At 37.9% G+C, this 19,899-nt stretch overlaps 1 protein-coding gene across 1 annotated transcript in view; it reads left to right on the top strand.

Annotated features, from left to right (window-relative positions):
* LOC129708650 (neuron navigator 1-like) overlaps window positions 1-15,319 on the top strand; it is a 512,158-nt gene extending 496,839 nt beyond the window's left edge. Inside the window, exon 36 of the mRNA XM_055654539.1 lies at window positions 827-15,319. Within this exon, the coding sequence (XP_055510514.1) occupies window positions 827-922 (96 nt within the window). The 3' untranslated portion in view covers window positions 923-15,319. The remainder of the gene's footprint in view (window positions 1-826) is intronic.
* Window positions 15,320-19,899: the final 4,580 nt, after the last annotated feature.

Here is a 19,899-nt window from a genome sequence, read left to right as displayed (position 1 = left end):
AAAAGACATTGGCAGCTGGCTGACCTATGACCTCTGGCTGACTCATGACCCCAAACTTACTCAAAGTTGTCGAATATTTTAAGTGCTTCAACATTTAAGATATTGTTATAGTTTCTTATAAAAATGCAAAACATAAGGTTAAATTAGATCTAAAGCATTCAAAAACAATTTAAAAGAAACAAAATCAACTAAACCCAGAAATCCTCTTCCTCCACTAAAATGAACTGTTTAATTACAAGGTGCACCAGGCGCGCGCTCCCTCTCTCTCCTCTCCCTCCCCCTCCCTCTCGACCTCACCCCCTCCCTCTCATACTCCCCCCCCCCCCCCTCCTCCTCCCACCCCCTCCCCTTCTCCGCAACCCTTTCCCCCTCCTATTCCCATTCCCTCTCCCCCTCTCCTTCGGCCCACTGCATCTCCACTGACCATCGATCACCCGTACACTAGTTCTATACTACATGCTAAGGACAATTTACAGAAGCCAATTAACCTGCACGTCTTTGGAATGTGGGAGGAAACCGGAGCACCCGGAGAAAACTAGCACGGTCACAGGGAGAACGTACAAACTCCACACAGACAGCACCTGTAGTCAGGATCGAATCTGGGTCTCTGGCGCTGTAGGGTATCAACTCTACCACTGCACCACTGTGCCTCCCTTATCCGCCCTGGGCAATTTTCTGTTAACGTGTAACTTTGTCCGTTGACGGGGTTATGAGTGATTCTAGCAAAAGCAACATCATAGCTAATAATGACAACCTGGTATTTTGTTTTAATTGGCAACATTAGCAACAGTTCAAAATTAAATGTTCCTTTTATATATATTCACAGATGAGTATGCTACTGAGGCTCCAGGAGGCAGCCAATTACACCCAAAGTTGTGAAGGAGACAATGTTTTGGAATCATCTTTACAATCAACACATTGAAAGAAAAGAAAGCAAGGAATATGGGAGCCATCTTGTTTTTAAATGTGTCATAACTACTTTATGAATATTGTAGTCCTGAGGCAGATGTATATTCTGTGATAGACGTAGTTAGATAGGGGGCTAAATTAATTCATGGGTAAAATTGTAGGTTTAAGGCCCAAAATCATATGTAAGTAAACTGTGATCATTTATTGTAAATCATATCACCTAGCCATCTGGAAGGAATAATACCATCTGACTGTATGGACTTTTAATGCTGTGTTTGTACCTTATAATTCAATCTTCAAAAGTGCATGGCAATCATTTAAGCAGAAACAACTAATATTTTAGTGAGCTTTATTAAGGTTAACTCCGAAAGTACAACTCAAACAATTACAGGGAACTGTCGCTGTTCCACTACTGCTAACATCTCAGATGTCACACCGGTGCTTATTGGAGAAACTCTCCACCAAACTTTGCAGTTGATAGTGCTCAAAACCTCATTCATTCACACAGTTTGTGTGCACAAAAGCACAGCTAAAAAATGTGAATCGTAGTGAAACCACTAAAACAGGAATTTATTATTTCCCAAGTGATAAAATGGTGCACACAGGAAATGAAATGTCTTTGTATCCTGAATTTCAAACTGATATGTCTTTTTTTAAATTTTGGTTTCATTCGCCGTTGATGTGTATTATAGGAACCCTTTAAGTACCTGTTTCCCTATGCACATATGAGAAGGCTTTTTAAACAAAGGCAGTTGAGGGAGGGGTGAGTGTACATTATGGAAACAAAATTGTTAACCTCAGGAACAAATTATTTTTCCTCCTTCAGCATCGCATCTTAAGTTAATTAGTTTCATTAGATCCCCTGCACTAAACCTATTAACAAGGGGCCAAACTGACTTTTCCCAGAGAGAACCTAAAACCTACTTGTACCTAGTTACTTGAAGATGTACAGCAAACAAATGTTTAATCCCTTCTAAGTATTATCTGTTTTGGGGCATATTACTTGTGTCCCAATGGCTAGTCCATATGCATATGTCATCCTAAAGAGTACCTATAATGGTAAGAGCAGGTTTTTTTTTTTTAATTTTAGCTACAGCACAGTATGTGTTCCTTGTGTTTATAATGCTGCAAATATCCAACTTTTGAAAATAGATGCAGGAATGTCATATTTAAAATTTCTTCTGAACTTCTTCAACTTTATTATGAAGAACACCCGCAGCATGAGTTATTACTTGGAGCTTTTGCAATAAAATTGTGTGGGAAGAGATTCACCCTCTGCTGTACGAGGTCAATGTTTGAAGCAGTGCCATGTCCATTAGATTCTACTTAACAAATTTTATTGAAGTCAATGGAGCCAAATTTCAATAGTACATTAGAACGTAGAGTGCTGGAGTAACTCAGTGGGTCAGGCAACATCTATGGAGAACGAGGGTAGGCGACGTGCAAACTGAAGAGTTCAGACTGCGTCTGAAGAAGGATCTCTACCTGAAACATCGCCTATCCATGTCCTCCAGAGATCCTGCCTGACCCATGTAGTTACTCCAGCACTTTGTCTTCGACAAGATTCCAGCATCTGCAGTTCTCCGTGTCTTCACTATTACATTGTACGTTTAAGGCAAACAGTAGAAAGTGAATTTCTGGCCTGTACACTTTCCTTATGGTGTAAACGGCAGCATTGTAAGGATTTTAATGTGTTTCTGAACTAGCTTTTACACAATATTCTGTGATTTTTCTGGTTATTCATTAAATCAAATCATCAACTTACCAATTTCATCCTCATTATTCATTCATCAGTTCAGTTTTCCTCCTGTCTCTGAATAGAACTATTTGTAAAGCTGGGACTTTGGCCATGAATTTAATATAACATACACCACTTGGCTCCGATGAGAGTTCTGCAACACCCTCTCTCGCTGCACTCCCGCTGTGATTCCTTCCGCTCCCCGCTCTGCGACTACATTTTAATCCGGCCTCACTCACCTTCTCCACAGCCACCAATGGACCATTGTGGGCTCCACCCTTCCTTGATCATCGTTGCTGGCTTTGATTTGTCCTTTTGCATACCTGTCATTCATTTGTTTCTTTTCATATCTCTCATTTCCCTCGCCCCCGAATCTCAGTCTGAAGAAGGGCCACAACCCGAAACGTCACCTATTCCTTTTCTACAGAGATGCTGCCAGACCCACTGAGTTATTCCAGCTTTTTGTGTCTATCTTTGGTGTAAGCCAGCATCTGCAGTTCCTGCAGAAGCAGTCCCATGAGTTCCAATTCCCGACTTATTTCTCTGTAACCTATTCTCTCTCAAACATCAACTCACCCATTTTTTTTGCCAGCATCTGCAACAGGGGTAAATTACAGTAGGTAATTAACCTACCAACCAGCTGATTTGTGTAATGTGGGATGAAACTGAAGCACCTAGAAACCTACATGGCCATTGGGAGAACGTGAAAGCTCCAAACAGAAATCTGCAAGACATAAAGTAAGCTCTGATTGCATAGTTTGTGCATCTGTGACTGTCATCCCCCCTTTTCCCCCCAAAAACAAACATTGCCCTTATATTTATATGTTGCTTAATTTAATCCAGTACCCCTATGACTTCTAAGTTAATGTACTTTATATTCTTAAGCTTATTTGTTGTTCTTAATCAAATTATTCAAACACTCTTTGACACTCAAATAACTTTTATTTTACTGCAGGGATCTGTTCCCATCTTCCTTCAGATTGAGCAGTGAATCTACTTTTCTTGACCGAAGAATTGAGAAAATTCCTGAATTTTCATTATTTCATCATATTTCCAACAATAATATTTCAACACAAAGCAAAACACTTCAAGCCTTAGTGCACTAAAAAGATGTAGCAAACTGTTTAAGAATATATCACATGGGGAAATAAAATGCTATTTAAATGCAATACATTCTTAAATTGAGATACAGATCAAGGATAAGAACATGATGCTGTGAATCCCTCTTGCCCGAATCTCAGTCTGAAGAAGGGTCTCACCCAAAACGTCATCCATTCATTCCTTCTATCTAGTGATGCTGCCTGACCCACTGAATTACTCCAGCATTTTCTTCGGTATAAACCAGCATCTGCAGTTCCTTCCTACACATAATCAAGGACACTAAATTCTCCCACATTTCTTCTATGCTTTGACTCGTTCTTGGAAATATTCAACCACCCAGGTTAATGAATAAGACAAAAGAATAATTCCAACTCACTGTCAATGTGTAACTTTAAAAATTACAACTCAAATGTATGGAATCTAAAATCACAAGCTATCATCTCTTATTTAACACAAAACATTCAATTTTATCATTTCGGCCAGATGTCATTATTTATCAATGATAAGTTAACAAATGGTGTACATTTACAATGAGAGAACTGAAGTTTTTCAAAGAGTTAGTTAGAATTTGATCTCTAATGCATTTCACTTAACATGTTAAACAGTAGCAGTAGTTCAATCTGTTCTGTTTTGGAAAATTTGTTTCACCGACTTTAATTAAACAAAATTTTAAAAGCGAACTAGAATGTACAACTGCTACAATTCAACACAATTGCAACAAAGCAGAGATGGATTAATTCTACCAAATTAAATGGAGCTCAAGGAATTTTGTCAATATTTTATGTTTTCATCTCTGTCTGTACACATTGCCTCAAACCTTGTTCTATGGTCGTTTTTTTCCCCTCTTCTTTTAATATAAATTCCTGGCAATCCCAAAAGTACTTAGAAACATTTGGAGTAGTCTGCGCAGAGAACTGTTGTCATACAGTAACCAACACAATAACTGCATAAAATGCAAGCAAAATTTCATATTGCAAAATAAATGATGCAACTTATTAATTTTGAATTCCAAAGTTAATGCAACATTCAAATAATGTTACGAGGTTACTATGTAAAAACATTACCATTGTAATTTTTTTTTGGGGGTATTCTGCAAGAGGAGTGAAGATTGGGCCTTAGTAAGTGTTAAATGTGAAATTTCTTTGTATTCAGCCATTTTGTCCTCCAACATGCACTCCACAGATGGATAAACAAACCTTTAAATATATAGCTACATATGATGTAGCTGGCTTTTCAAATATATATTGTTCAGATTGTGTTTTTTTGGCGATGGGTTTCATTAATACAAATGACTGGAAAAAAATCTCACATTTCTAGAATATGTGGGCGGTTCAAATTTTGGGAATTTTTTGGAAGGAAAAGAACATCAAATTCCAGTTCCACCGTGCATAGAATTTTGCAATTAAACATTTTGGTATTATGCTGATAAGAATAGGTAATTACTGCCCCCTGTCCAAATCTCTGTAATTTTCATTCATGATGCAGTGCCTATTCTCATATAATTTCTAGCCTTCAGTTACTATGTATAACTAGGTGTTTCCTGTGTGATTTTCTTTTAAACATTGTAGTTTTAATTTTTCTTAAATTAGAACAAAAATTAACATTGTGTATTTTTCTGTATTGCACGGCTAGTCTGCCAAGTACTTTTACACAATTGCAAATCAGTGACAATGAGTTTCCTTGCTGTTCTATGGAGAACTATGTCGTAAGTCAGCAAGCTCTATTTCATCCTTTAAGAAAGATCTTTACTCCGACAAATTTATGATCATTGTATTGAAATTGAAATAGAAATGTACTTCCCAATATGCATGTCTGATTTGCTAAACAATGGTACTTAAAGGATTCTGTGACCAAAAGCACAAAATGTAACATTACTGAACATGAATTGCTAATCTTTTTAAGATAAATTGTTGTTTGCAGTGTGCTCTGATTAATGGGTGCTCCAAGTCATGTGTACTGACCTCATTGAATGGCATTAAGAATAATTTGGTTTCCCATAACTTGCTTCAAAGGGACTGAGAGCTGCACATACTCAAAGCAGAGTTTCAACTTAGCCTCTAGTTCAATATGAAACAATCATATCTAATAACTGGAAGGTATCTCAGGTTTTATTTCCAGCTATTATTTATTTTCCAGTATCTATCTGTAATGATCCTTCAAAGTAAAGTTTTCTTCTGACATGATGTAAGGCATTGGGTTACTTTGTGATGAATAGTTGAGTTGGATATCACTGATTTTAACACATGGGCAATTGAGGACTGATCAAAAAAAGATGATCAAACAAAAAACAATTAGTTAAGACTTTCAATAAGGGTGAAAACTGCATAGGGCTGCTCATAGTTCTTAGACCCTTGGATAAATTCATGAATAGGAAAGGATTAGAGGGATCTGAGCCAAATGCAGGTAAATGTGACCAGCATAGATGAGGCAGCTCAGTTGGCATGGACAAGTTGGTCCGAAGGGCCTGTTTCTGTACTGTATGACTCTGACTCTCGCTAATTGACAATCTCGTTCCACAAAGTCATGAGGATGTATGGTCTGAGTAGCTATTGAAAACAGTGATACGGAGTTTTCTTCAGTAAAATGCAAAGTAAATCTATAACCGGTTCTAGGCCTGAGCCATAATCCTTGCTCCTGATGTACAGTTTAACTTCATTAAAAAAAAATATGAAAACGTTAAAAAAAAATACCAAGTACATTTCTGTTGACGCTATTAGCTGTTTGTAATAAACCCGTACTAAATATTGTCAAAGATTATGATTAACATGTCAGATTTTTGTGCCCTGAAATTTGTCCCTGGTCAGTAACAATGTCAACTCATGGTAATCTACCCCCAAAATTAATTCCATTCACTTCCATGAATTGCATTTCGGAAACAAGAGCAGAACGTGTTAGGGTTGTTGTATAATGCTTTCAGCATAATTGACTAAGGTGATTTTGCATGTTGTTCTCATTGTGTTTTCAGGTATTTGCAATACTGGGATATTCTTGCTCTTTGGGTAAGTGGCACAAAGACAAAATATTCTTGCATAATGGATTGGACAGGTATTTGGAATGGATAGGTATGGACCGGAATCTTGTACATGACAACCAAGATGGCCCATCTAAGCCAGTCCCATTTGTCCCATATTTGGTCCATATCCCTCTAAACCTTTCCTATCCATGTATCTGTCCAGGGACCAACTGAATTAACATTGAATACAATAGATACTTCCAAAGGTATAAATGTTTCAGCCTTTTTTTCTTGTATGTTATTTGTTATTCTAGCATTTGGTATAGCTTATTTCATATATTGCATGGTTTTCTGTATTTTTACATTGTGCTGCCCTTTCTGGAGATGGAACCTGCATTCTGAGGAATTAAAATAGCATCCTTTACGTAACTCCAAATGAAAAGAATGTTGAAATTTAACCTGATACTGTCAGTTCAAGATCTGGGCCAAACTGTACGAATATAGCCATCTTCATTGAATGCTATGGGAACAGTCCCTTAAAAACTAGGACACTATTTAATGGGTTTAATGGTGGCTATCCTCTTGGGTGGACTTAGTTTATTTTTGTTGATCGTTTTGGTCAGTTTAACCTAGATGATCAAAAATATCATATCATGATTTTCAATTAATATTAGGTCAGGCTTCATGCAGGCTAGCCACCATGTGCAGAACACTTGTAGTTTAAAAAAGATAGCAGAAGTAAAGTACTATTTTTTAAAATGGGCACATAATTAGTTGGCTGAAATATCCCAATATTAACAACTTTGCTGCAAGATTGATCTTTTCAGTGTTTCCAAGTGTCTCCTGATTGGAAAACATCTAATTAAGTTGTTTTTACTGCATCAGTGGAACGATACACATTTCAGTTAAGAACTAGATGTAAGAACATAATACATATTATTTACTGTCTGAAAGTTTGTATCACTGTCTTAACATCTTGCTTTTCTGTAATTAGGACAGATCAAATGCTGAAACTATGCCTTGAAGATTAGGTTAATTAATCACGTTTCAATTCTTTCTAATTATAAATGTAATGTAACATTACTGTCAAATATAAAATAGTATAACATATTATTACTCAAATTGCTACTAGATCTAGTAGTCATAGAGTCATGCAGCATGAAAACAGACCCTTCGGCCCAACTTGCCATGCAACCAAGTTGGCCCATCAACTCAAGTCTCACTGCCTACTTTGCGCTCATATCCCTCTAAACCTTTCCTGTCCATCTACCTGTCTAAATGTATTTTAAATGTTGTAGTAGTACCTACCTCAACTACCTCCTCTGGTAGCTCGTTGCATACACCCACCACTATCTGCCTGCACATGGTTTATATACCACCAAATCTACATGTGGCACCACCTTTAAGGAACTATGTACCTACACTCCTAGGTTCTTCTGCTCTACAACACTCCCCATAGCCCTTCCATTTACTGGGAAGGTTCTGCTCTCATTTGAATTCCCAAACCTCGCACTTATTTGCATTAAACTTATTAACCATTCCTCAACCCATGTGCCCAACTGATCAAGATCCTACTGTGACTTTTGATAACCATTTTCAAGGATGGATGGTTTATACAATATCATCGACTTTCATGCCATCTGCAAACTTTCTAACCATACATTGTACATTCTCGTCCAAATCTATTAGACGAGCATTAATGTGTAATTAAGCTCTGCATTTACATTGGTGTTCATCATAACTGCGTACAATTGAAAATAAGAAATGTTTCTAATCTAATTCAAATATCCAAAGATAACTAGTTCTAACGTAGGTTCAAAAATTCCAATAAGTTTCAAGATTTTTTCATTACAAAGCACAAAACTGCAGATTGTGGACATCTGAAATAAAAGCAGAAATTGCTGGAAATACTCAGTAGGTCAGGAAATAGGTTTAGTGCTTCAGGTCAGAACCATGAGAGATTGACTTGAACCATTAACTTTATTTATGTCTGTGCAGATGTTGTTTAACCTGCTGAACATTCCCAGCATTTTCTGCTTTAGATTCTTTAACCAGCCTCTGCTCATTTAATTTTGCCGGTAAAATAAAAAAAAATTGAAATAAGTTAAACTGCTTTGAATATAAATAAAAGCAAATGATTTTTTTTTAACCTATAAACTGCATCTGTTGGTTTGCTAGATCTGTCATTTTTATTTTGGTTTACCCAAAGGGAAGGTTTGTCACGTTGCAAGCAGCTTGCCTTTGGGAGGGAATGGAAAGAGATGGATGTCTTTATGCAGAGATCTCTCTAGTATACCTGCTGATAATTTAACTATGACAGAACACCACTTTACAAGCTGCACTTGACCAGATACCAAGAGTTAATTTAGACTCGGGGGAAAAAGCTTTGAACAAAGTCCACATTTAGGGAAAAGACAGGAGAAAATCAGAAATTGCAATGTTGTGTCCAATGCAATTTGCAAAGAGGTTTTCTCAGATATATAATTAATTAATCAAATTCGACTGCAGCTACTGAGGTCAGATGGGAATTTTAATTTTGGGATTCCTTGATCTCAGGAATATCAGTCAGGTGGGTATTAGTATAAATCGTAGGTTATTAGACCACAGTTTAAAATCTCAAACTGCAAATTAATTCCAGACATTGGCATGAGCAAGGCTTTTTAAACCAGTGCTATTTCACATATGTATGAAGGATGATATATTTTACAGCCCATTGCTGTACTGTTCTTGTTGCCTCTGAAACTCACCATTGCTTTAGTTCTTTACTCTAACCATATAATATTGGTTTCAAGTGAGAAATAAGAGGGTTAAAAGGGTTCTGATAATTTGTTATACATCCAGAGGATGGGTGCAATTTTGAACACATTGCCAGAGAAAATAGTGGTGGCAGGTACTTCCACATTTAAAATGTATCTGGATTGAGCATTGAAATCCCTAAGGCTGTGAAGCCCATTCATTGAATGTTGATAAATGGGTTAGTACAGATAGGTATTAGCAGTGATAGAGTAATTCACCATGGAAATAGGCTGTTCAGCCAAACTCGTCCATGTTGAGCAAGATGTCCATCTACTGTAGTCTCATTTGCCCACAGTAGATCCATATCCCTCTAAACCTTTCTTGAATATCACCATGGACATGGTGGGCTGAAGGATCTGTTTCTGTGCTGTGTGACTCTCTGAATATTTACAAATACGAGGCAGAGCACCAAACTGTTGCAAATTAGTCAAAAAATGAAGTCTGCTCTCCACAGTAAACCTAAATCTCCCCGCAGCTACATGTCAGAACAAAATAAGAGTGGTTTCTGATTATTTTCTCTATTAAGTTCATTGGTATCTCAGATATGTCTCCACATCACACTAATCCAGCCATAAGAGGAAGCTGGTGAATGATTATTAATTTCCCTCTAAGGGTCAGGATGGAGAACGAGAGTTCTGATTTAAAATTTGATTGCGATATATTATGATGTTTTTTTTTTAATGTCGTCATGGAGAGCTATGTGATGAATGCATGGGATATCAGCTTAATAGTTCCTTACTCTCAAGGTGAAGTACAATCAAATTCTATCATGATTAATTCAATCATATTGGAGGCCACCTACTTATTTCACTCCAGAGTTTGTTTAAATCTTTGGAGTCACAGTGGGAGGTTTTGCACAACTGTCCATTTGTATCTCACTCAGAAAATAAGCAATTACATGTTGAATAGGTGATGGGGATTTAGAATGATCCCTTTTGGATCTTTGTGAATTATAGGACTCAATCTGAGGGATGATTGTTGCTCGTTGTAATTAATCTTATGAATTTTATGCATAGATTATTCATAACAGCTATTTTATGTTTTAATGTAAAGGCAATCATTTCTAGCCAATTAAAAAAACTGGGCTAGACATTCCCATTCGCAATTGACCCCTATCATAGGTTATGTCTCTGGATCATGATTTGAACGGCACAGTGGCACAGCAGTAGAGTTTGCTGCTATCTCACAACACCAGAGACCCAGGTTTGATCCTGGCTATGATTGCTGAGTTTGTACGTTCTCCCTGTGACCACGTGGTTTTACTCCAGATGCTCCGGTTTCCTGCCACACTCCAAAGGCATACACGTTTGTAGGTTAATTGGCTTCCGTAAATTGTCCCTGGTCAGTAGGATAGAACTAGTGTACAGGTGATCGTTGGTCAGTGTAGACTCGGTGGGCCGAAGGGCCTGTTTCCACACTGTATCTCTAAACTAAAATAAACTCAATAATATTGATGTGTGCGACACTCACTTCTGCCTTAGCAACAGCAATTGGATGAACGAAGCACCACAGAAAACCTTCATCTATAATATCCAGTAAAGGAAGGATCCAAACCCACAGGGCATTAAGAGAACTGAGTAAAGGACCTTGTTGGGGTGTGGATGTGTTGCTGTTTGTATGTTCAGGCCTGAGTCTTTTGTAGTGTGTATATTTGTTCTGTTAGTGTTTCATGCACAATATAGTGTGCAGCTACAAACCTTGCCTGATCAGTGAGTCTGTACATCATAGTGGTGCGGGGCCCCATAGCCTGTGGCGACAGTCACAGGATGGTGAAAGCACACACTCACTAAAGATGTGTCCACCTCGCCCAAGGCATCCCATCAAGAGCCATCAATTTCACTGCACTGTGACTATCAAGAGGGGAGCCCTTTAAGGTTGTGATCCACTTCCTTCGCTTCCCTGCAGCAAAGTAGCATGTCTTTTATTGATTTTTTTCTCCCCCCCAGACTCCCATTAGGGCAAAACACAGTGCACTTCAACACACCAAATCAGGGCATGTTAGGTTCTGTTCCCTTATATGTGCAGATTTTGATTGTTGTACTCTTGAGTATATGGTATTTGTATCTTTAATGTCACTTTATCATGATCAGCTTGAATATGAAAAGTAAACCTGGCCATGTGTCAATTCTGAATTTGCCAATCTGGTACATCAAAGCCAAGGACAATTTTTTAGAGAAAGATTCAAAAAGTTAATTTCCTGTGTAAAGCCAAACGGCATATTAACACCATCAAATGAAACCGTTGTGGAAATATTGTGGATACTCCCATAGTGCGTTGCAGCATCCAGATGCCTGATAGGGTATGAAGTGTTATGAGATACGATTACAGGGAGAAAGAAGCAGTAGTAGACCTCTTGAGTTCAGTTAAGTTTATTGTCGTGTACCGAGGTACAGTGAAAGCTTTTGTTGCATGCTAGACAATACATTACAATCAAGACATCCACAGTGTACAGATACATGATAAAGGGAATATTGTGAATAATATTTAGTGCAAGATAAAGCCAGTGAAGTCCGATGTCTTGTCTTGGCCCCTGCCTACTCCACCATTCAATAAGATCATGGCTGATAGCTAAGATCATTGTCACTAAATCCACATCTCGTCATTTATATGCAAAACTCTGATTTGGTCTCTCCAGTGAGAAAATGACAATGAATATTTAATTTTTATTTTTAAAAACTCAATTGACTGGTCTGGCTTACCTGTGACCATCCCCTTTATAGATTTAAAGTATATATATATAATTTAAGCAATAGTCTTGCATTTTTATATGTGCAATATGATTGAATCGGTCAACAGAAGGTCCTCTTGCCATTTTTAAATATGTATTATGAAACATCACCAACTTGAGCAATTACTCATCAATTAGCAATTGAGTTTCCAAACAGTTAAATATTGTAATTAAAAAAATAATCAACTTTCGGTGGCATCATCCAATTTGGGAGGCAAATTTGAGAGACAGCAACTATTTCTCTATGTTATAATTGTTACCTTTAGTTGATCCTGCTGGAGATTTGTTTAAATGTTGTAGTGCTACATCAATAAAATATAGAAACAAGGAACTGCAGATGCTGGTTTACCCCAAAATAAGACTCAAGGTGGTGGAGTACAGCGGATTCAACTTCAGAGATGCTGCCTCCAACACTTTGGGTCATCAATAAAGTATACAATTTTCAGGCACAATGCAAACATATATTTGCTAATAAATAACATCAAAGATCTTTTAATTTTGAATGTATTCCAAAAGTTAATTTTGAATTGTATTAATGTGAGACATATCTCAACCAATTTATTATGTCTTTTTTTCCAAATTAACTTTAAATTACTTATAAAAGCAAAAAAAAAGTGCAGATTGAGTGTTCACCATCGTGCCACACTTATACAAAGGTATATTTGGTGCTTCTTCCTTCATGTAAATATACACTGCAGCAACCAAAAAATAATCATCCTGGTCAACTGTGTAAATATGTAATCTCAAAATCTCATTAGCAGCAGACTAGATTTACCCTTAAATGTTGTAAATGTTTTACTGACATTTCAGGTAGTTGGAAGCATTGTCTTTCTCTCTCCCTCTCTGAAAATGCTTCTTTTTAATGCTTAATCACATTGTGTAAATGAAAATCATTGAAACACATCTTGGCTCTTGTTAGAGATTAGTTCCTCGGAGCCTTTTACTAGTATTCTCGATTGCTAACTTCCAACAAGCAGAAAGTGTCTGTGATAATGAAGGTGTGCATTTGGAAGATGCACCATGAATACTTTATATATGAGCAGTTGTGGAATAGCCTGTGTTCCTTTGTTGATACATATAAGAGTACAATTGAGCAAAAATTTAAAGAAAGCTGAAACCATTTTAGCAGCAACTATCTGTTAAGCATGATAATGCGTCACAGCATCTTAATATTTTAATATTTAATTTTTTTTTAATGTTCTTCAGTGTAACTAGAAATGTTATTAATGAAGCTCGGCTTTTAATTTCACTTGTTTTACTTTTATAATTCAAAATGGTTCTTTATACAAATGTAGAGGTGATCAGTTACCTTGGCTTTATTATCAGGGTATTTGCACAGTTACTGGTTAAGTGATTAAAAAGAAACTGCTTTTTACAGTTTAGAATTTTTTACTGGTTTCTCTCGTGTCATGTTTTTTGGAGTTGTAGGATATATTTGAAAAGGTTTTTTCTGTAAGTATAGAGTTTGGTACCACTTTCAACCAAGCCTCTGTGATGATGTGCTTCTGATCGGTATCTCCAATATTGTGTGTGGATTAATGTGCGAAACAGAAGCAGTGATTTATTGTAAGAGACTGTGCAACAATTTCTATTGGCTCTTTAAAAGTTAGTTTCTTAAGGATTCTCGGCAACCTGTTTTATTAAATTTTCCGATAACAACTCCTCTTTGGCACTCTTTAATCTTTTTAAGTATTAAAAGAATTAACCAGACAATCCAAAATTACCCTTTGATTTCATCAAATTGAATCGATGGAGAGGCAAATTTAATTCGGAAGATTTAAAGTGAATTTTATCACATGTTTACACCCCTAGTTTTGAAGGTATTATTAAAACTAAAGGCCGATGTAAGTTAATACATTTTTGCCAGCCAAATTCATTGGATATTGGAACATTAGCAGGAAGACTATTCGATCTCTGGGAAAGTTCTGCTGCATTTCTTCAGCTGTTATATTATTGCAATCCATAAACAATTGAAGAATCTATAACAGAATAGAATCAATCGTCAAAGATATCTATGTTCTATAATATTCATAGAAACATAGAAAATAGGTGCAGCAGTAGGCCATTCGGCCCTTCGAGCCTGCACCGCCATTCAATATGATCATGGCTGATCATTCAACTCAGTATCCTGTACCTGCCTTCTCTCCATACCCCCTGATCTCTTTAGCCACAAGGGCCACATCTAACTCCCTCTTAAATATAGCCAATGAACTGGCCTCAACTACCTTCTGCGGCAGAGGATTCCAGAGATTCACCACTCTCTGTGTGAAAAAGGTTTTCCTCATCTCGGTCCTAAAAGATTTCCCCCTTATCCTTAAACTGTGACCCCTTGTTCTGGACTTCCCCAACATCGGGAACAATCTTCCTGCATCTAGCCTGTCCAACCCCTTAAGAATTTTGTAAGTTCATGTTTGATATTCATGTTTAAAAATTCAGACGTGGTGTCATTTTATCTATTAAAATGATTAAAGAATAGGTATTTCCGCATGCAAATTGTATGATGGTTAACTAATTTTTGTGGAACAAATTACAAATTTAGCAGTCACTAAAATTTAAACTTTCAAAGGAATTAAATGTGTTTCACTATTGCATCTGTCCAGGATCATGCAATGGTTCTTGAACATATGTCGCTTTGTACCCTAACAAATCAAAATAGCCAATACAGATTGCTGAATAGTCTTGTTTATATGCCATAAAGTTGGATTTCTAGGATTTAAAAGCATTAACATTAAAATGTTTACTAAACTGTGAAGTCATAGATTCCCATGTTAGCATGTTATTATGTTTGGCTAGGTGCTCTGTTCTGAGTTACTTTTTATGAACAAGTTTTGCAAAGCAGTTATTTGTAAACTCGCTTTATATTTTGTACATCATAATGTATACAATGTAAATAGGCAATGTTGGCGACAGCAATCATTTAAAGTGTCTGTAGTCTTTCAAAGAAACTAATGGATTCTATTCTTTATGCCGGAGTAAGCTATTGGTTGCCTTTGCTCTTGGCTCAATACCAACTTGAAGCATGTCTCAAGGGCAACAAAATTATCATCTGTCTGACTTTCTGTCCATTAAAGTGATGCTACATATTTGTCAGTTATTCTTCTACTGTCCAATTGAATGATGAATGGGCTTCATATTTGTTGCCGTGTTTATATAGCTGCAGCTAATGTGTGTTCAGTATGGAAATCAATAGTGGAAAGATTAATCCCTGCATGGGCCACTGCTTTTTACTGATCCGAGTATTAAGTGTTAATGCTGTTAATGGTAGTGCACAAACGCTTGATCGTTATTTATAATGGTTTAGAAATACTTTACGAATAACAGTGATAAAGGGAATAAATGTTTAAGATGGTGGTGGGTATAGGGAGTGAGCTGCCAAAGCAGATTGTTGAAGCAGGTAAGGTCTTCAAACAACCCTCTAAACCTCCCATATCCATGTACCTGCCCAAGCACAAGGATAGAACGGTTTAGAGGGATATCAGCCAAATACAGGCAAAAGGGACTTGCTCTGATGGGCCATCTTGGACGAGTTGGACTGAAGGGCCTGTTTCTGTACTGTATGACTCTATGGCAGACGCAGGGCCAAATAAGTAATCTACTTTAGTCTGGATAGAGTTAAGCTTCTTGAGTGTAATTATTCAAAACAAGTTATACATAACAAGTTACACACCATTGCCTAGTGCCTTGTAGATCATTGAGAGGATGTTAGTGAATCACTCACAACAGAATACTTACACTTGACCCTGCACATCATTCAGACTTTAGTGGGGCTGATTCATTTAATTTCCTAGTCCTGAGAATGCTGCTTTACAGCGCCAGAGACACGGGTTCAATTGTGACTACAGGTGTAACCTGGACAGAGTTTGTACATTCTCCCCGTGACCGTGTGGATTTTCCGCAGGTGCTCCAGTTTCCTCCCACACTCCAAAGACATACAGGTTAGGAGATTAATTGGCTTTGGTAAAATTTGTAACTTGTCCCTAGTGTGTAGCTAGTGTAATGGGGATGGCTGGTTGGCATGGACTTGGTGGGCTGATGAGCCTGTTTCCATGCTATACCTCTAATCTAAACTCATTATTTATTATGTCTTCGATTGAAATCGGAAAGAATGAATTTATGGATATAGTTGCCTAGAAATTCATTCCTTGTTGGTAATGCTATGCGTGCTACAATAAGCAGGACGATAAGCTTTGTAATTATTCTATTGAACCCAATGAATGGAAACAGTGTACAAGGCATGACGTAACTGTAGTGAACTACCAAAGCAGGAAAGAATAACTCCCCACTTCTCTGCTCAAGTACAACTACTCTAAAGCCAATATGCCTAAATACAACTAATATCAAAACACCAAAATGGTGAAATAAATATACAAGAAAGGGATGGTGAGCATTTAACGCGCCTGTTCAAATATGTCACAACAAGCTCAAAGATGGAAAAGTAGCCATGCAAATGAAACAACACTCATATTCATATCCTGTTACTTAGTGTTGATGAGTTGATCAAACTCAGCACAAGCAATTGTTCAGAATAATAAGGCAAGAAATAAAGGTGGGAGTGACAGGCATGTTTTTAAATTAAATCCTGTCACTTTATAAAGTCGGTGTGAGCCAATAACTTTAAGTAGATGATTGTATCTGCTGAAATAGAAATGCAATTGTCTGCCTTCTTTTATTTGTCCAACCATGGGACGTGGGTGTCATTAGTAAGGTCAGAATTCATGTCCTCCCTAATTCTGTTGATTTTTTTTGAAGCACTTTATAAGGTCTGCACATAATCATATTTAATAGTGAGTTTCTGAATTTTTACTCTATGATAAAGAAATGCTGAAACTTGCCCCGTACATCTCACAAAGTGGCACGGTGATGTAGCGGTTGAGCTGCTGCCTTACAGTGCCAGACCAGGGTTCCATCCTGACTATGGGTGCTAACTGTACGGGGTTTGTACTTTCTCCCTGTGACCTACATGGGTTTTCTCCGGGAGCTCCGGTTTCCTCCCACACTCCAAAGGCATACAGGCTTACAGGCTGTTGTTTAAGAAGGAACTGCAGATACTGGAAAAATCGAAAGTAGACAAAAAATGCTGGAGAAACTCAGCGGGTGAGGCACTATGGAGAAAAAGGAGTAGGCGACGTTTCAGATCGAGACCCTTCTTCAGACTGATGGAGGGTCTCGACCCAAAACGTCACCTGCTCCTTTTCCCCCTCACTCTCTGATGATAACTGCTGCCTCCTAGTGCCGGATGTCTTTCCACATGTGAGGAAGGAACTGCAAATGCTGGTTTACGCCGAAGATAGACACAAAATACTGGAGTAACTCAGCGGGACAGGCAGCATCTCTGGATAGAAGGAATGGGTGATGTTTCGGGTCGAGAACTGAAGTAGGGTGCCGACCCGAAACATCACCCATTCCTTCTCTCCAGAGATGTTGCCTATTCCGCTGAGTTACTCCAGCATTTTGTGTCTCTCTCCACATGTATTCTACATCTCTAATCTATCTCATCACCCCTCACAGTGCCAGCACATGAGTCGGTGTTGGATGGTGTCAGGGGCAATGATGTGATGACCTTCTCTACACTAATGCAGTGCTTCTCCAGTGGAGTGCTCCACCCAGAGTGGCTGGTTGAGGTCATATTCTCTGGGAGTCTGCAACAGTGAAGACAAAGCATAAAACTTGGTAATGGCGACTGACTATGCTGTTTAAGTGATGTGTTTAGTAAACCTGCAATGCGTCTAGCATCTCATAGTTATGGAGCAGGAGAAAGAGTGGTGAGCTCATAGAGGTGTAAGATCATTAGGGAAATAGTTAGGGTTGGCTCCTAACTATTTTACTTTGTCTCCTAACGATTTGAGTGTTTTACTGAAGAGTTGGGGAATTAAGAACCAGAGGACATTCGTTTAAGGTAAGAGGGGAAAGATTTAATAGGAACCTGAGAGGCAAATTGTCACACGGGGAGGTGGGTTTGAAACAAACTGCCAGAGAAGATAGTTGAGACAGGTACCGTAACACGTATTGGGAACTATATCCATAATACAGTATTTGAGAGACATTTGGACAGGCACATGTATAGGAGCCAAACGAGCGCAGGTGGGACTAGTGCAGACGGCCATCTTGGTCGGCTGGGCAAATTGGGCCGAAAGGCCTGTTTCTGTGCTCTATGACCCTATGACTCGATTAGAGAAATAATGTAACATGGCATCATGTTTGGCCCAAACATTGTGTGCCGAAGAACCTTCTCTGTGCTGTACTGATCCATGTTCTATGTAAGAGTAACAGTCTGTGAATAGTTATGGCCATGAAGGTGACTATTGCCATTGCTTTCCCTCTTGTTTATCCTCGAGCTGATTGTAAAACCAACATATGCCGCACTTCTGAGTTTCCTCATGATACAAGAGCTCAACGACAGTTTGGTTTCTTCAAGGCATTTGCTTATGCTGCCCTCAAATATGACCTTAAAGAGTTACCCACCTTGTTAGAGACTTTAGAAATCTGATAATGCTCTGTAGGTGATATTGAGGAACATTTATATTCGTGTCATGAAACATTATTCAACGTGACATTCTTTCCTCAGCAGCAATCAATAATTTTCATGATAAACTATGTTCTAGTGAGTTTCAATGACCACAGGAGGAAATCCAAACCAGTTTCCTCCGAGCTTTGAGACTGTTATCTCTCTTCTTCTGCAACACAGATCAGAGACCTCAGCATAAATTAGAGCTCTGCTGCAATATTACGTTACACGAAAAATAGACCCAAGGTGAAGATTAAAAGTAAGCTTAGAAATAACGATAGTGAAAGGGATTATAACATTGGCAGTGTCATAAACATACTGTCAAACCGAATGATGCTTTGGTTCAATGTAGCCCCAGGATACATCAAGAGAGCCAAGCAGTAATTCTTAAAATAGCACCGTTCGTCCTTGTAAAAGTTGAAGATACCAGATGCCAACGGAAAATATGTTCATCCAATATTCAGCAATATTCTTGAACACTGGACTTCATAACAGGCAACAGCACGATTATCTGCAAATAACAGGTTATATTGAAGTAAAACAGAAACATCAGATAAACGGGAACAAAGCGTGAAGATGAATACCCTTAGAGAGTGGGGATGCAAAGGCAATTCACTGGAGGTAGACTCAGGGAATTAGTCTTTTTTGGCATCTACTTTCGGTGTCCTCAAAATTAATCTTGAAATATTCATGTTGGAGGAAAAGAAGCGAATGGAGGTATGTAAGAAGGTGTTCAAGTTATGGATATAGTTCCCAAGTTTTTCCTTGCAGCTCATTTCATCTTAAATAGAAACGGAACATCAGTCACCCTCCAGTCTTCCTGCACCACATCTGTTTAATACTCATTCTTATAATAATAATAATAATAATAATAAATGTATTTGTATAGTACGTTTAAAAACTCACATTGACCAAAGTGCTTCACATCAGTGCAGGTACTAAATTTGATACATACAATGGTAGACAGACCTAATGATACACACATAAAATGTTTACAGCGCCTCCTCAGCGGTGCTCAAAAACGCTTGGGTGTAGAAATAGGTTTTGAGTCGATGTTGGAGGGTGCAGTTCTGGTGAGGAGCGGGATGCTATTCCACAGTTTAGGTGCTGCATATCTTGTCGTGATATATCTCAGCCAGAGTTCCTACAATTTCATTTCAACCTTCTCA

This window comes from Leucoraja erinacea, chromosome 24 (assembly GCF_028641065.1).
Source record: "Leucoraja erinacea ecotype New England chromosome 24, Leri_hhj_1, whole genome shotgun sequence".
NCBI lineage: Eukaryota > Metazoa > Chordata > Chondrichthyes > Rajiformes > Rajidae > Leucoraja > Leucoraja erinaceus.
The sequence above is the reverse complement of the archived record's forward strand: the minus strand, read 5'-3'. Positions and strand labels throughout refer to the sequence as shown.